This window comes from Stegastes partitus, unplaced genomic scaffold (assembly GCF_000690725.1).
Source record: "Stegastes partitus isolate 25-593 unplaced genomic scaffold, Stegastes_partitus-1.0.2 Scaffold133, whole genome shotgun sequence".
NCBI classification, from domain to species: domain Eukaryota; kingdom Metazoa; phylum Chordata; class Actinopteri; family Pomacentridae; genus Stegastes; species Stegastes partitus.
In genome coordinates this window covers 287,361-303,040 of record NW_007577864.1, presented here as the reverse complement: position 1 = coordinate 303,040, position 15,680 = coordinate 287,361, and the positions used below count along the sequence as shown (strand labels likewise).

Sequence of the window (15,680 nt, the reverse complement as noted above, 5' to 3'; positions counted from 1 at the left end):
ACAGACATGCAGTGAAGCATTCGGCCTCGCTGCTCTGTTCGCTATTTGTGTGTGTGCGCTCCTGTGCATGTGTGTAATTGTGCAGCCCCAGCACAACGTTTTCTGACAGTCTGCATGGCGACAGAGGGGGGCCGCAAATCTGACACCTGAGAGCCCAGACAAAGGCCAAGGAGTCTGGATGTTGTCTGTGAGCTCCTCAGGGGAAGTGGCAGATATCTCAAGACTGCGGATCAATCACGCTGACACTTTTCCTTCAGAGTGTCAGTTAAATAAGGACTTGACAAAGCAATTGTTGTTTCGCTCCTTTTTTTTTAACAGTTTCACAGCAACAATTAGGTTGACATTTGTATCACTCACTTGTAAGTGACGTTCGCTTGCAGAATGCTTGCAAACACGAGGTAATCAAACTTTCATTTTGGAAAATGACTAACCAGCGATCGCTCGGCTCTCCAAAGTAGACATTTTTGGTGGAAATGTCTTTGTAAGGTCACTAGATGATATTTAATTTGTGTTTCTAATCTTCTTTTTGCATGTGTTTGTCTGTCAGCGTCTTCCAAGTATGAGAAAGCATGAATACAGTACAAAAGCCCCAGTAGTCCCACTGTAAAAGTGTAAACTGCTGTCCTGCGAGACCTGCCGAGTGAAGTGGAGAGATTTTCAGCAACAGCAGGCTGCTGCTGCTGAGCTGTCTGGAGATTGCGACCCTGCAGTGAAGCCTGGGGGATTAGCGCGTTGCTCTAATCTGGAATCAGCCAGTGAAGAGACTTATCTGCTGTTAGGCAATGTAGCATTAGCACTGTTAACTCTCCGAGCCAGCGAAGATACACAGCTTCGACGCCGTTTGCACGCTCCCACCTCGCACTGTTGCAACTTTTTTTCTCGAATAAAACCACTTCCAGGTTTGGATGTTTAGCCACGCTGCAAGATCCGTTTCTAAATCTTTGTGTTTCACTCCTAATAATCTGTAATCTCTGCCACAAACAGACTCCCAGCTCCGAAAGGCTCATTAGATAATAGGTGTGCAGCTGCCTCACAAATACGCAAAACACCGATAAACTCCGAGCTGTTGGCCTACCGTGAAGTTCAGCGGACAACAAATCAGATTATCCACATAATCTGTCAAGGGGTTTTTGCCATTTCCTTCCGCAGTAAAATCCGCCATTCTGTCATCAAGCTCTCAGCTGTTAATTTCCTTCTCTTTATGAAGCGAAACCTTTAATAATAATGATAAGCGTGTAAAACTATCATTATTACAGGTTATCCACTTTTTATGTAAACTTTTTTTTAACTTCTTCAACTTAACAATGCTGTCTAGATTTGATTTTAATGGAATCTTAAGTACGACTTAGGTTGTTTTGAATGCCTATTGTGTTTTCAGCGTGTCTCGACATGCTCTGGATTAGTGGTAGCTCCTCCCTGGAATGATAGCTCTGCTTTTTTATCACCTTTAATGTTTAAGTCAGGTACAGGCTGCTGCTTGTTGCTCCTCTGCCTCGCTGAAAGAAATAACAATTCAGTTGAATTTGTTGGCATCGCTTGGTATCAGAATTAATCAGATGGTTGAACTATCGTAGGGGGAAACTTGTTGTGGTAGAAGAGCAGGGGATTTTAAAAATGTATTTTTATCTACACTCAAAATCATTGCGGTTGATGTTTTTGTGTGCTAGTTTCCCTACTTTGGATAATTAAGAAAAGGGAAAATTTGATTAAAAGAGCCGAGCTTTGTTCTGGGTGGTTGGTAATGTCCCTCCCACCCACTCACATCTGACATTATAAAGGAAATTTGCTGGCAGAACTGTCGGCACTCGGTCAGTCAACAGAGCGCGCTCGCTGGGTAATCTGGTGTTTCGCATCAGGAAAAACAGCCGCTCTGCTGTGTCAACAGTGACAGAAAACTTCCAGGGTGGGGCTGCAGCTCACCGCATGTCCTGTGAAAAAAAAAAAAAAAAACACAAACACACACTTCAGCAGCCCGTAACTCTTATAAATTCGGCGAGAAGTGCAGGAGAATGAACAGCTGAAAAATAAGTGCTCCCATTAGACTCTGTGTAGACTCTCTGTGGTGTGTTAGTGCCTGTACACACACACACACACACTCACACACTCACACACACTCGCTCTCTCTCTCTCTTTTCTTATAGCCTACAACAATCTGACATGTCTTCCACTTATCTGTTTCAATTTACTTTCACTTGATTGATTTTCTCGCCCCGTCTTTCTTTCCATCTTTGAGCTGTGTGTGTAGAACTAGAGGAAGGTGTAGGCATCCTTTGTTACTGACCCAATCAACCTTACAGACTTTTATATTTAATTACTGCTGAGTAAGAGCAGCGCACTGAATTATTAACAGGAAACGGGGTTTATTTTTAGCAGGCGGGCCTCCTCTCTGACACTCTCCAGCGGTTCGCGTTAGATGATGAAACCCCTTTGCAACCCCCCAAAAACTACCTTCAGAACTTTACTATTAAGTTTATCGAAATAAAACTCACAGGGAAATACTTATTAGGGTAGCTGCGTTTTGGCGCCTCTGGCTGATTGGGTCCTCTATCACTTTCTCCTTAATTGGTTTGGTTTTACACACTCTTGCAAGCAAATTCATTTTGGTTAATATCCCAGCAGTTGTACTCCAAACACAGAAGACTCTGTTCTTGTCAAAACCGGATGAGCAAACGAGCCTCCTTTTGTTCAGGAATGACTGATTTATCACCCACACCTCAAGACTCACACCCCTCCCTCACCCACCCACCCAACAACCCCCTCGGGGGCTTTTGACACACCCTTTTTTTTTAAGTTATATCTGTGGCTAACAATGTCGCTGTTGTGTGCGTTTCAATTCTGCGTAGGGTTTTTTTTTGTGAAACTGTTGATGACTAAAAGAAAAAAAAAAAAAGCCACACAAAAGAAAACTTCCCTCTGCTGTCACAAGGCCAGTGGGCTTTCCTTTCCTCGCCGCCTGCACGACGCATCTCAGCGTTTAGGTAAGGGGAGAGAAACAATGACAGCTTAGATCTTTCCTGTTCATTCATCCGTTTATTTATTTATTTATTTTTTGCGCCACGTTGGGCGAAGTTAGGTGCAGGCGAAGTGAAGATGAACTCAGATTCACCCTCAACCTGCCTCCTCTGCTCGTCTCTGATGTGTCTTGTTAGTCGGATTTACAAAGTGGCCTCTGATGAAGACGGGGAGAGGAGGAGGAGGAGGGTCGTTGTCAGGTTATATTGTCCTACGGGCAGGAATCCCCTCTCTGATAAGCCTAGTAACTTACTACTTGTCTGTCGTTGAAGAGATTGATCTTTCTTCTCCTACTTCCTCCCTCATGCTTTGGCTTCCAGCCAGCCTGCATAGCATATTAAGCTCCTCCCATTTATGCAAGTTTGCAATCTGAGTTTGCAGGGGTGTTTTTTTTTCTCTTCTTCTTCTTCTTCTTCTGGTTTTCTTTGCCCTTCCTGACAAATGGCAGTAGCATTGCTGGATTACGCATGTGTGCACGTGTGTTTGTCTGTGTAGCAGCTTAGAGAAAAACATGGCAATGAAGAGCTAGACTGAACGCATCAATAACAGCACCTTACGACGGAGGTGAGAAGCACCGGAGTATCTTGCCTTCTCTATCTCTACTCCTGTTTGTCTGCGTCGGCTCGCTGTCTTTATCTCTTCCTCTCATCCTCCCCTCCTCCTCCTCGGCTGTCTCCACTGCTCCCGCTGTCTATTTCTCTCCCCCCCTCCCTCCCTTCCTCCCTCCCTCCCACTCTCCCTCCCTGCCTCCCCCCGCTGTCTCGAGAGTGTGTTGGAGCCGGTAGCAGGTACAGCAGGAGCCCATTAGTGCAGAGCCCTGCTCTGATTGGATAAGCTGGAGAAACTGGGAGACTGCCTCTGAATAATTGATGTGCATTGTGCAGACGCTGGACAAGGGAAAAAGACAGATCAGAGAGCAAGGGAGGAGAAGAAGAGTGAGCAAAAGAGAGAAAGACAGGACAAGAGAGAGGAAGTGAGAAGTAAGAAAGAGTGAGCGGAGTAAGGGATATGTGCAGAGAGTGAGAGTGATAAGGCGCAGGCAGGAGGCTGGGAAGCAGCAAAAGCTTTGAGAGTTGCCACTGGCCTCTGCGGGAACAGGAGCATTTGTGACACTTGAGTCTTTTCTCTGCGCTATGAAGGGAATGAGATGAGATGTGCAGGGACTTTGCTTGGCTCTGGGTAAGTGTGTGTGTGTGTGTGTGTGTGTGTGTCTGCTGTCCACGAGTGTTTCTACACAAAACTGTTTAGTATTCATGCATGGGGCAGGATCAGGGGTTACCAGAGGCCGGCTGAGCAACTGATTTAAATCTGAGATGATGCAATTAGAATTAGTAGTATTTCTGTTTGAAATATGCTATGTTAGCCTGTCTAAATACAGAACTATTAATTTCAACTGTGCTTTCACATTGTTGTGTCTACTGCAACTGTAGTTCACTCCATAAATCATATGAGTTTGTCTGGGCTGCTGCTGTAACTGTGGTCTACAACACTGTGTGCTCACAGAAGACAGGATCAGTACAGATCAGCTGACCACAGGTTGACCTACATGCTGTTCTGTCATAGGGTTATTCTGAGTGGGTTTCTGTCAGCGTGCGCGCCGTGTGCAAGGATATGTTCGCATGAATCATTGTTGGTTAATTCTTGACTCATTTTCGGGGTTTTGTTGGACAGGGTTGCAGCTGAGGTTGTGGTTATTTTTCGGCCTGTCACTGTTGGGCAGTAGAAAAGTTAAGAAGGAAGGCAAGTGTGAGATTCGATTGTGAAATAATCCTGAAGTTCTCGTGAAAACAGAAGAACCCATGTGTGGTTGTTGTATTGATTTGACACATACACAATGGTAATTTTAATCATTGCACCTCAATGTGGAGAGTAAAGATTGCGTGAGTCCAGCCGACTGAAGACAGCAACATGCAGTCAGGAAGTATTTCCAGTTTGTGGCACCTGAAAGAGCTTGTATCCACGTTGGTGTGAAGAGTGCAAGTGTATGTGCATTAGTTTGTGTGTGTTTTTCTGTCAGGAGAAGATGACCCACTTTTCCACTGTGGATTCTTTTTTAAGTTGTTGACCTGTGCTTGGAGCCAGAGCCTGTCTGCTTGTCCACTCATTAGGAGGGAAGGAGGGGGCCGGAGTGTAGTCATGGAAGGACAATGCGGTTAGATCAGTGCACAGAAATGCCTGCTTTTTGTTTTTTTTGTTTTTTTTTGGTTTTGTTTCACCCTATCAGCTGTGTTTGAACGTGTTTAATGTACCTCTTAGTGTCAAATGTCTCTCATAAAGGGAAACCAAATTTGAACGAGTAAAGGGCAGTCAGGCAATAAAAACAACAAGTTGCTGCGGGCTACTCAATCAGCGTTTAATCTAACCTTAGAACTGACAAGTTAATTAGAAAGTGGATCTCGCAAACAATAACACAATCTTCCAGTGACCTATGAAGCGAATATTACAACGCGATACGACTTCCAGCTTAGCTGCTGTGGAGCTGCAGCGCTTCCTGTTAGCCTGAGCAGGGTGTAAACCACCGAAACCGTCTGCATCCTCAACCTCACAGCCACATGCAGCCGCTTCCCCCCCCTCCTCCTCCCCTCCAAGCCTTTCTCCTTCCTCTCTGGCTTCCAACGCTTTTGTTTGTATCACTTACTCCACACACTTTGGTGACCTCCTCTGACTGCGCTCTGAGTACTTCCCATCAGGCTGTTTAGTGACTCATTCATGACATTTGACTTTGAACTGTGCTTGTGCGGCCTGTGTTTTGTTTTCGCAGTTTGTTTCTGCTTTTTCTGTGAATCATTGCCACGCTTCACATCCGTCCCTCCTCCTCACTAAAAGCAAGGAGGCCAAAGTAAAGTTGTGTTAGATTCTTTTCTTGAGAATTGAGAAAGGAATTTCTGGTAGGACAAGCTGATGTCAAGTATTGATAGCAGCAAGGGAGGAGCTCTCGGCGCCTCGGGCGGTACGGCAGGATTCCAGGTTGTGTTTCAGGAAACGCTTCAATTCTTCGGCCTTGTTAATCACTTCCACATCCATCCGGCGCTTCGGCCGAGGTGCTTCGGCATCTTCTGGTGGCCGCTCCTCAAGAAATCTCCCTTTGCTAACACGCACGGAAAAAGGGCCACAGCTGGAATTTCATCACTTTTTAATCATTGTCTTATAGTATGAAAGAACCGCCGCGGGAAATCTCGGAATTCTTGATTGTGTTCTTTACCCTGATGATTTCATTGAAGGAACAACATTGCGAGATGAAAGACTCATTGTGGAAGTTGAGACAAGTAGCGTGTCTGGTTATAATTAAGCATGTGATATTTACTAGTTCCCCTCCAGTGGTGGGGAGCTGCACGTGGCTGATAAGAGCGGTTCATTCACAGCTCGCTGTTCTCTGATGTTCTTTCTAGCCATGTGAGGTGCTTTACTGTATAAGCGCATCTCCGCAAAGCTCAGACACTGACTGCGTTTGTTTACCCACTAACACAAACCTCAGTTTCCATATTTACTTTTTTTTTTTTTTCTCTTTTTGTGCGCATGTTTGCGTCCACATACCTGTGTGCAGACGTGTATTTCCCTGTTTACTTTCACGTGACCTCGAGTACAAATCTGTGCACATTTGCTTATTTGATGTGGGTAGCGGATGTACGACCATGTAGGATGGCTGTGAGTGTTCCCGAATCCAGATGTGGAAGGCCGTGACCCCGGGCTCAGTAATTTAGGGAGGAGAGGATGAGTCATAGAGCATCTGACGCAGAAGCACCAGTCACCTGAGTTTCATATCCCCCATCCATAGGTCAGTGATAGTCATAACAAATGAAACCAATGCAACTGGCCTCACAGGATGCAAATGTACCACAAGAAATACATCAGTCATTGGAAAACAATGCTACTTTTTTCTGTTTTATATGCATATAAATGGAACATCTTGAGTTTTGAAACCATAGTTTGATTAAACAAGCAATTTAAAGACCTTGTGCTATAGAATATGGTGAAGGGATTTTTTTACATGTTTGATTAAAGGAGAAAGTAATTGTCAGATTAATCAAAGAGACTTTGTTGTTTCACTGAGGGAGCCTTTTTTTTTTTTGGACGTAAATGTACTTTGGGGTTTGAAATGAGACCATTCATTCCTTTGCTAAATACATTTCTAACTGTTATATACAGGGGATATAAGCTTTGCAGTCTGGTGCTTGTCCTTTGTAGTCTGTGACAGAACATAAATGGAAAATATCCCACGAGAACAGCCATTTAAAGCTGCAATAATAAATATGAAAAGAAGAAAAAAAAAGAAATGTTCATCTCTGCAGCGAATCTCCGTCGAGCTCAGCTTGACCACAAATGACCCGCAATACATTAAAAATATAATAAACGGCGTTTGTTGTTTTTCGGCGGCCACACCGGACACGGAGGTCCCACATTTCCCACTGGAGCTCCGACATTTTGCACCTTTAGTCAGATCTAGCCATCATACTGCATAATGTTTGGTGTTTATGCTGATTCTTATAACTCTGCCCCGTTTAAAAATGTGTAATTTGAACCCCACAGAAACCAGCACCTGCAGGAGATGTCAGAGTGACTCAGGTAGAGCTACCCTCCCTTCTGGGCTGCAGCATCTCTTTGGCTTGTGACCCACACATATCCTGGGGAGGAGGGGATCCGCCCACTCCCTCCATCTCCACCTGTCCTCTGTGTAGCATCCTTCCATCCATCCTCTCCCCCCCCCCTCCCCCTCGCTCCCCTCCTCTGTCCTCATATCTGGATTAATGCCAGAGGTTGTGGATGGAATTCTGTTAAACCAGCCAGATAGAGCAAACTGCATTGTTTTATTCAGTGCAAGTTTACAAAACCAGTATGGGAAATTAAACATTTAATAAAATAAAAAAGCAAAAAAAAAAAAGAGATAAAATAAGACATTTGAAGTGAGAGTTTCAGATTTGGAATATTTTTGATTTGTGTGAACTGTTACATTAAAGGCCTGGTTTTGGTTGAGTGTGATTTCTGACACCGAGCTCTCTCTCTGCAGGGCATGTTTGAGTTGTTCTGCCTCCAAGCTGTTGAGACTAAAGCCCATTTGATATGCTCTTCTCTTGGAAGAAGTTGGCTTAACAGAGAGGGGGCAGGAAGGGGGATATCATTGACTGCTTAAATGGCTTCCATTACACTTCGGCAAAAAGCATGACTTATTTTTTTTTATTATTTTTTTTTATTTCAGAGGATTTTATATCCCCTCCATATTCGTCTTTTTTGCATAATATTTTGTACCCACACAGCACAGACCTACCTGCCAGTGTTTAACAGACCTCTGCTTATGATATCTATTATAAATTGTTTCTTTTTTATCATCCCACACATTGTCTCAGAAGGCTTCTCTGTCTAGTGCTGCAGTGTTCATGCTCAGAATTTTTCATGTAGTATTTTCTTCTTTGTTTGTGGTGCTATCAACACACCTACGATGGAGGTGCATGCACGGTATTACATGTCTCTATCAAAGCTTAGCGTAACCAGCGACAGACAGATGTTTGGTAATTTCAGGAGCAGAGGATGTACAGTATGAGAGCAGAGATGTGCATTCATCTGAAGATTCGACTGATTAAATCCTCCACAATTATTGCAGTGCTTTTGATGAATTTGGCACAAACTCCTGTTGGGCTTTTGTGCAAACCAATCTAGTCAGCTGTACCGTATAATGGAAACGTCCAAGTTTATACCTGAAGAAGTTGATGATCATGGACAGTGGCGTCTTAGGGTTGCAGTTCTCTGTTTTACAAAGCTCCTTTAGCGCCTTTTATTGCTACCAATCCTTGCTTTGTCTTACCATCCAAACCAATGAGGCTACAACAGTCAAATTGAACATCATCTTTACAGAAAGTCTCTTGGATGTAGCCGCTAAAACATGAATTTGACATTTCAATAAAAGAGCCACAGCTGCGGCTTGATACTGTAGGTAACATATCATTGATGACATGTTGGTATCATGGTGTATTCGTGCACAGTCATGGCTGTAACTGCATCCTTAAGAGGAAACAGGTGCACTTCTCTTGCACTAAATTTCTGTGGTGTGTTGTGCATTGAAAGCTGCAATGTGTTTGTTTCCCCAAAACAAATTCAAGAAAGAGGTGTCACGACGGAGTCTTCTGATGAAAGCTTTTGAAACTTGATGCCAAAACTCATCAGCATATTTTTCCACTTGTAGTTGTAAATGAGATTCACATTGTCAAGACTTGAGCTGATTCCTTTTTTATTTTATTACCACTTGGGTGCTGCCTTTTTCTTTTTGATTTGGGAAAACAAACACGACTGATTTTTGATAATACACTTAAGCTGGCAACACTTACTGTCCTGGTCTCTGGTTGTGTTCTTACGGCTGAGAATGTTTTTTGGGTGACTCCCAAAAAGCGTGCGCTGGTTGACATTATTAAAAAGAAGCTAACATTATATTCATAGTGAAGTTAAGTGGTTGGTTGGGGGATTCACTCTGCTACATGGCAGGATGCCAACAACAATGAAGTGTGAAAATGTTTCCCTGCACAACACTAGACGCCACATCGGCTTTGTGAACGGTTCAGGTAACTTACTCACAGTTGCCTGTTTTTAATTGTTGCACACAAATATAGCAAATAACCATGCTTCATTTGCATATTTTGTCATATTTAAGTAATTTTATGTTACACTGCTCAAGCCATAAATAGGCTGACATACCAGCAGTTTCACTGGCATGGTTGGCTTTGTTTTTTTTTATATCCTAAAATTACACATTTTAATCCATCCTTGGTGAGCTCTGCTGCTGATTTAACACATCTACCATGAGCTACAACATAACCAATTGGTTGCAGGAGAGAATAGGTTATGTTGGTTATGACAATTTCAGTGGATGCAACGTTCGCTTAATAACTACCATTTAACGACACAAAGTAGGGCTGTTTTAGTGTATTCTCCTTCTTCTCTCTCTCAAACTAAAAGTCTGTCTCAGCAGCCATATAGCAGATTTTGTACAGTGATTCACACCTGGGAACTATCCAACTCAGTAACACTCCTCTGCTGTTGGCTTCGGCATCTTCGCTGAAAAGAGTTGAGTGTACCCAGTTTGTACATGTGGCGGATCGCCGGTTCCACGTTTAAAACATGTCAGGTGTTTATCAACAAAGTGGGCTCACGATCACGCAGCTAACTGAATTATGTTGGGGTGCACACATTTAAAGTAATAGCAGTCTGTCATGATTTCGTTGGCAAATGATATGCTCAGTAGCAGAAGGCTTTTACCACACACGCAGATGCTCGCGCACACACAGCACTGTCAGAGTTCATAGTAATTAGCATTTGGGTTTCCTTGTAAAAAGGACTTGTACACACACTCTGTCATTAGTTAATGGGCCTTGCAGCCTGTTACCAGGGCTTACTCTCCCTCCCTGCTGCTCCCAGAGGGGCTGAGGTGAGGTGAGAATGAGCCAGGGCTTCTGCTATCAGTCAGCTATACAGCATTAAATACAGCTTGAGTGAGGAGGACCCATATGTCTGTGCGCATTACTCAATTAAAAGCCCCAGCTTCTAAGAAATGGAGCCGGTTGGAGAGGGTTCAGGAGAGGTTCCGGAGAAATCAGCTTATGTCCTGCTCTCTCTGCAGAGCAGGACATGAGAGCTGACCACTTGGTAAGGGGAGGACTCGGTGTCCAGGCCCCTGTCAGACAATCCAACAGAAAGACTGGAGCCGATGCTGGAGTTATTGGGACATTATGGATTTTATGCTGTATTATATATAGAGAGAGATATATTGTGGAAGTATTTCACAAATTAGTCAGCAATTTACCATGAAGACAAAGCTTGACTCTGCACCACTTTCTGCTCGGCTGTGGTATTTACTCTGCTACATGTGCTGCAAACAGTGCTGACAGTATTGCATTGGAGTTGGAGCTGCTCTGCTGGACTAACTATGCAATGACACAGTTTTTAAATTTCCCCAAGCATCTTTTCTCCTGTATTAAGGTCTGTAAAAGAATGTTTTTATATCTCTGTATATCAAATGTGCGGATATATCTGTGAAAGGACAATATCAGCCGGTATTATCAGCCAGCTGATAATATCAATCAGGGTATGGAAAACCCCTCAGTGCAATACAGTTGAGCTGGAGATGCTTGAATATCACTGTCGTATTTTTCGTCAGTATTTAACTAAGGATAGACGAAGGAGACTTTTGCGTGGATTTCTTGAATTCTTTGTCTTCTTATTTAACCATTAATCCATTTTGATGTATTTGCTCACTGTTTAAAGGTCTGAATAGTGAGATTAGCCTAGATAAACTCATTTACTGCTCAGCAGCAGCTTCTCTCAAGGACAGGGAAACACACAGCATTAAACGTCTTCAAAGAGGGATGGTGGAGCTGTGATTTAGTGAACACACATAGTAGCATAACCAACTCTCTCCTTTGTACAGGATCCTATGAGTCGAAACAGTTATTTCAAACTATGATGTTATTGTAGTGATTTTGTGCACAGAAAGAAGAAAACTGTTAATGTTAGACTCACAACTATCACTTATCTGTATTGTAGAAGTGGCCTTCAGGCAACATGATCACAACTCCTGATAAACCGAACGTTACATCCTGTAGCTGCAATCTTTCTATTTTCCCACAGAACTGTCAACTGTCAACACATTATCAAGCAGCTCTGACGTTCTGCAGAGCTGCTACTTACTGCTGTGGATAGGCAGTGTTTCGGAAACGCGAGGACAAATTCACTCGTCGGTGGAAGTAAATCCAACTTGTTAAACAGAAACTCACTGGATGTGGTTCACTGTCGTGTATTATGTCATTGTTACTCCATAAACCTTTTTACACTCCGACTAGTTTTAATTAATGTTGCAGACTTTTTGTATGAGCCGCTGATGAAAAGACAGTACTGCGTGGAAAAAAAGGCTTCAGCAAAAGACCTTGGCGTGCCTCCGCCAGGTAGCAGTTTGACCCTTCAGTGTAAAGTGTGTGATTTAACTACAAAGCTTTAGTGTAAATGAAATGGCAGTGAATGAAAAGAGGAAGAAAGGGAGAGGCGTAATGAGACAGAGACCTTGTCTTTATACGCTTCTGTTTTTATTGGCTGAAATGTCCGCACTCTTGGCATCTTTGCTTCATATTCTCTATTAGTGAAGTTAACTAAACATCGTAATGAATAACAGTTCAGGCAGATGACACCGGAGTCAGTGCCGAGAAGTAGAAAACGACTGAGAGGAATGTGGATGTGCAGGGTATGGTAGAAGGGCATTTATGTAGGGTAAAGAGACAGAGTGAAAGGACTGTGGCAGTGTAGTTGTGGGTGTGTGATGGTGTTGGCAGGGGTTTTAACACAGGGGACTGCGAGGTGAAAACAAGTTCATGTACACTGTACTAAGCTTGCTAAATATGCACGATGGCCCCGAGCGGACCCTCACTCTATTATGAATGACTTGTGGCCTTGGCAGCTTGTTAGATTCGGTAGCTCGTAGCCACACTGATGTGATAAGTCACCGCCGCTCTCTTTTGTCCTATGCCTCGCTGTCCCTCTATCTCTTTCCTCTCCCTCAAAGCGACTCCATCACTTGCGCTCGGAGCTTTAGGTCTAAATGGTGGGTTGCCAGTTGAAGAGACAGTCCCTCGGTGTGGAGGTGGTGATTTAGTGGGGAGATAAGCTCCCTGTAATGGCAGGGTGGAATAATTCCTCTTTAACTAGGAGGCTTGGCTCTCTCCACCCTCCACAAGAAAATGTTGCTGCTCCTCTCCTTTGTTCTTCATTCCTTTTCTCTCTGTTTTTTTTTTTCCTCCCCTTCACTCCTCTCCTTTTTTTTTTTTTTCCCCGATTGTCTTTGTGAATAGTCACCTGTCAGATCCGATATTAATCATTCAGAAAATATATTATTAGCTCGAGCAATTTGGTACATCATACTGTACATGTTACAAATGGCACAACTCGCTGTAGAGTGCTTAAATGTGAACAAGGTTTAAATTAAGCCACACCACTTATTAAATGAAAATAAAAATGTGGTTGAAAAGAAAGGACAATTTTCGTTTTGACGGACGTTTGTTGCATGCCACCTTGTAAATCTTCACAGCCAATTTCATCGTCACGGATCGTGTTTTCGAGAAAAATCTACCTCTTAAAAAACCCCAAACCTAGTAACAGCACTTTCTAAAACTGGTGTATCTGGGTCTACAAGCCTAAAAATAGCCTCTTCAAATATTTAATAAAGTGCTGAACACGGTAACCTTTCTTTTGTTAAGTTGATGTTTGTCAAGAGAAGTTTTTACTATCAAGAGGCGGCGTGTTTAAATAAGCCACAAAACACAGGTTGATTCAAAAAAGACAAGTTGATTGGCATGAGGAGGGGGGGGACAAAAAATAAAATTGGCACATCATTGGCACAAGACAAAAAATATCCCAACTCTTGTCTTCTTGAAGAGGATGAGACGGCTGATAGGTCCTTAGGGATATGTGAGGACATGACAGAGAATAGAGTGGTGATGAGTGGAGGAAATGGAGATATCTCTGTTTCTTACTTCCTACATAGATCTTATCCGTAACCCCGATCACTCTGTCTCCGTCAGCCTCGCGTGCTCCTTTTTAGCTTTTCCCTCCTCTCGGTGGCGGAAAAACTCAGGAGGACTTTTGTGCTGCGGATAGATTTCAGTTTACATTTTACGCTGCAGGTAGATATGGAGCGGTTGTGAAATCCACACATTCAGATAATCAATGCGAGTTTATTGCATTAGTCTGCCCCCTGGAGGCTTTAGCAATAACTTCAGGCCCGAATCGCTTTGGACACACGATTCACTGCTGTGCCATTGAGACGCTTGACAGAACAAATGTGTCTGTTTGATTTAAAAGTGTGTTGTAGGTGAAACAAGAAAATTCTCTGATCATTCACACCCAGAACCATAACATGATAAAAACACTGCAAACCCATATTCATGCAAGTATGTGGGCCGAGCGGAGACTAACGCATGTGCATATGTGTGTGTTGCTGTGTTTTCCTTGCAGCCCTGCTGTCGTCGTGGTGCGAGGAGCTGGGTCGTCTCCTCCTGCTGCGTCACCAGAAGAACAGGCAGAACGAGCCGCAGGGAAAAGTCCCCATGCAGCCCAGCATGAACAGCATGAAGCCTGGCCTCACACACAGGTCAGTGGGGAGTCTCTGAGACATATCCTGTCAGATGACTGTGGCTATCTTACGGTAAAACCCAGTTCAGCTCAAGGTTGTTTGTTTCAAGTTTTCCCTCCCCCTTAAAAAAAAAAAAAAAAAGATGAGTATCAAGGGCAGTGGAAGTCAGCGATGTACGTCTGTAAATTAACAGAGATGAGTCATTTGCATGTGCAAAGCAGCAAACTTATTCATTAAAGTTCTTTAGCAGACCGGGTTGGTTGTCAATAGGGTATTATCATGACTTCAGTGCTTATAAGATAGACATGCGGAGACACAAAGGATTTCCATTGTCTGGAGACAAGCCAGAATTACTGTAAGCGGAGCTGAACTGATTTGGGGTGGAGGGACTAACCAACAGGGAAGAGAGATGTGAAGTCATGTTTTCGGAGAACATTGTGTGCTCATGCCTCGCTCTCTTTCACTCTCACTCTCAAAGAGAGCCCCAAGTTAGCCAAGAGTCCTGTTTGCCTCTGCTGAGAATCTTGGGATAATGTTGTGCCTTTATGAGGAAATATTGAACAAGTCGTCCATTCCAAGAGCTAACCTCTGAGTGAAAACAAGCTGCACTCCAAAAACAGCAGTTCCTTCCCACTCTGCTGGCCACTTGCCTCTCCCCATGAGGATTTAGTTTGTTTATTATATGAAGCCGACTCTCATATTTTGCCCCGATATTTGTTATGAATGTGAATACTAAACATTCCAGCTGCGTTACACCTCTGCATATCCAAATAGTTTTCAACAACTCAGAGACTTAATTTAATCATATTTAGTTTTTTGCTGGTGCACAGGGACATGGAACTCCTTATCAGCTCTTTTGGAACTTTTTACTTACTTCACTGAGCAGCCTTTAGCAGATATTCTGGCTCGAAATATGTTTTGAAATTGAATGCCAGACATTTGAAATTGCCTAACATATTGGCAAGAAGAATCCCCAAATCATTCACAACTTCAAATGACATCAGGCACATGTTTGTGTTTTGGTCTACTTTCCAGTGATGGATCCTTTCCCTATGACTCTGTCCCCTGGCAACAAAACACCAACCAGCCCCCTGGGTCATTGTCTGTGGTTACAACAGTGTGGGGAGTGACCAACACGTCACAGAGTCAGGTATGTCCATGCAAGAAAACAACCCACTCTATAATTATATAAGTTCAGCAACCACTGTTTGACTCAGATGGTTTGTGTGCTGTATTTTAAAACCTAATGGACATTTCTCCTTCCTGGATGACGCTGTGTTAAATAAAGGTGCTGGGTAACCCAATGGTGAACAGCAATAACCCCATGAATCCTGGAGGTAACCCTATGGGATCGGGCATGTCTGCCAGCGCAGCAGGGCTCAATTCTCCACAGTTCAATGCTCAACAGCAACAGTTCCCAAGCAAAGGAGGTTCAAACCAATCGTACATGCAGCAGGGTATGTACGGCAGGCCTGGCTACCCTGGCGGTCCTGGGGGATACAGCGGGAGGTAAGAACCTGGACATTGGAGTGTTGTTTTTACTTCAAACAATGAAGCATTTACATTT

At 43.5% G+C, this 15,680-nt stretch overlaps 1 protein-coding gene across 7 annotated transcripts in view; it reads left to right on the top strand.

The window, feature by feature from the left end:
* zmiz1a (zinc finger, MIZ-type containing 1a) overlaps nucleotides 1-15,680 on the top strand; it is a 106,746-nt gene that overhangs the window by 81,582 nt on the left and 9,484 nt on the right. For 2 of the 7 annotated variants that reach the window (XM_008278803.1, XM_008278801.1), the window contains exons 7-9: nucleotides 13,996-14,131; nucleotides 15,149-15,263; nucleotides 15,402-15,622. In XM_008278803.1, the coding sequence (XP_008277025.1) occupies nucleotides 13,996-14,131; nucleotides 15,149-15,263; nucleotides 15,402-15,622 (472 nt within the window). Of the gene's footprint in view, nucleotides 1-2,916; nucleotides 2,979-3,423; nucleotides 3,577-3,981; nucleotides 4,192-6,603; nucleotides 7,576-13,995; nucleotides 14,132-15,148; nucleotides 15,264-15,401; nucleotides 15,623-15,680 lie in introns of those variants that run through there. The other 5 variants (XM_008278807.1, XM_008278808.1, XM_008278806.1 and 2 more) reach the window with 5 other exon arrangements.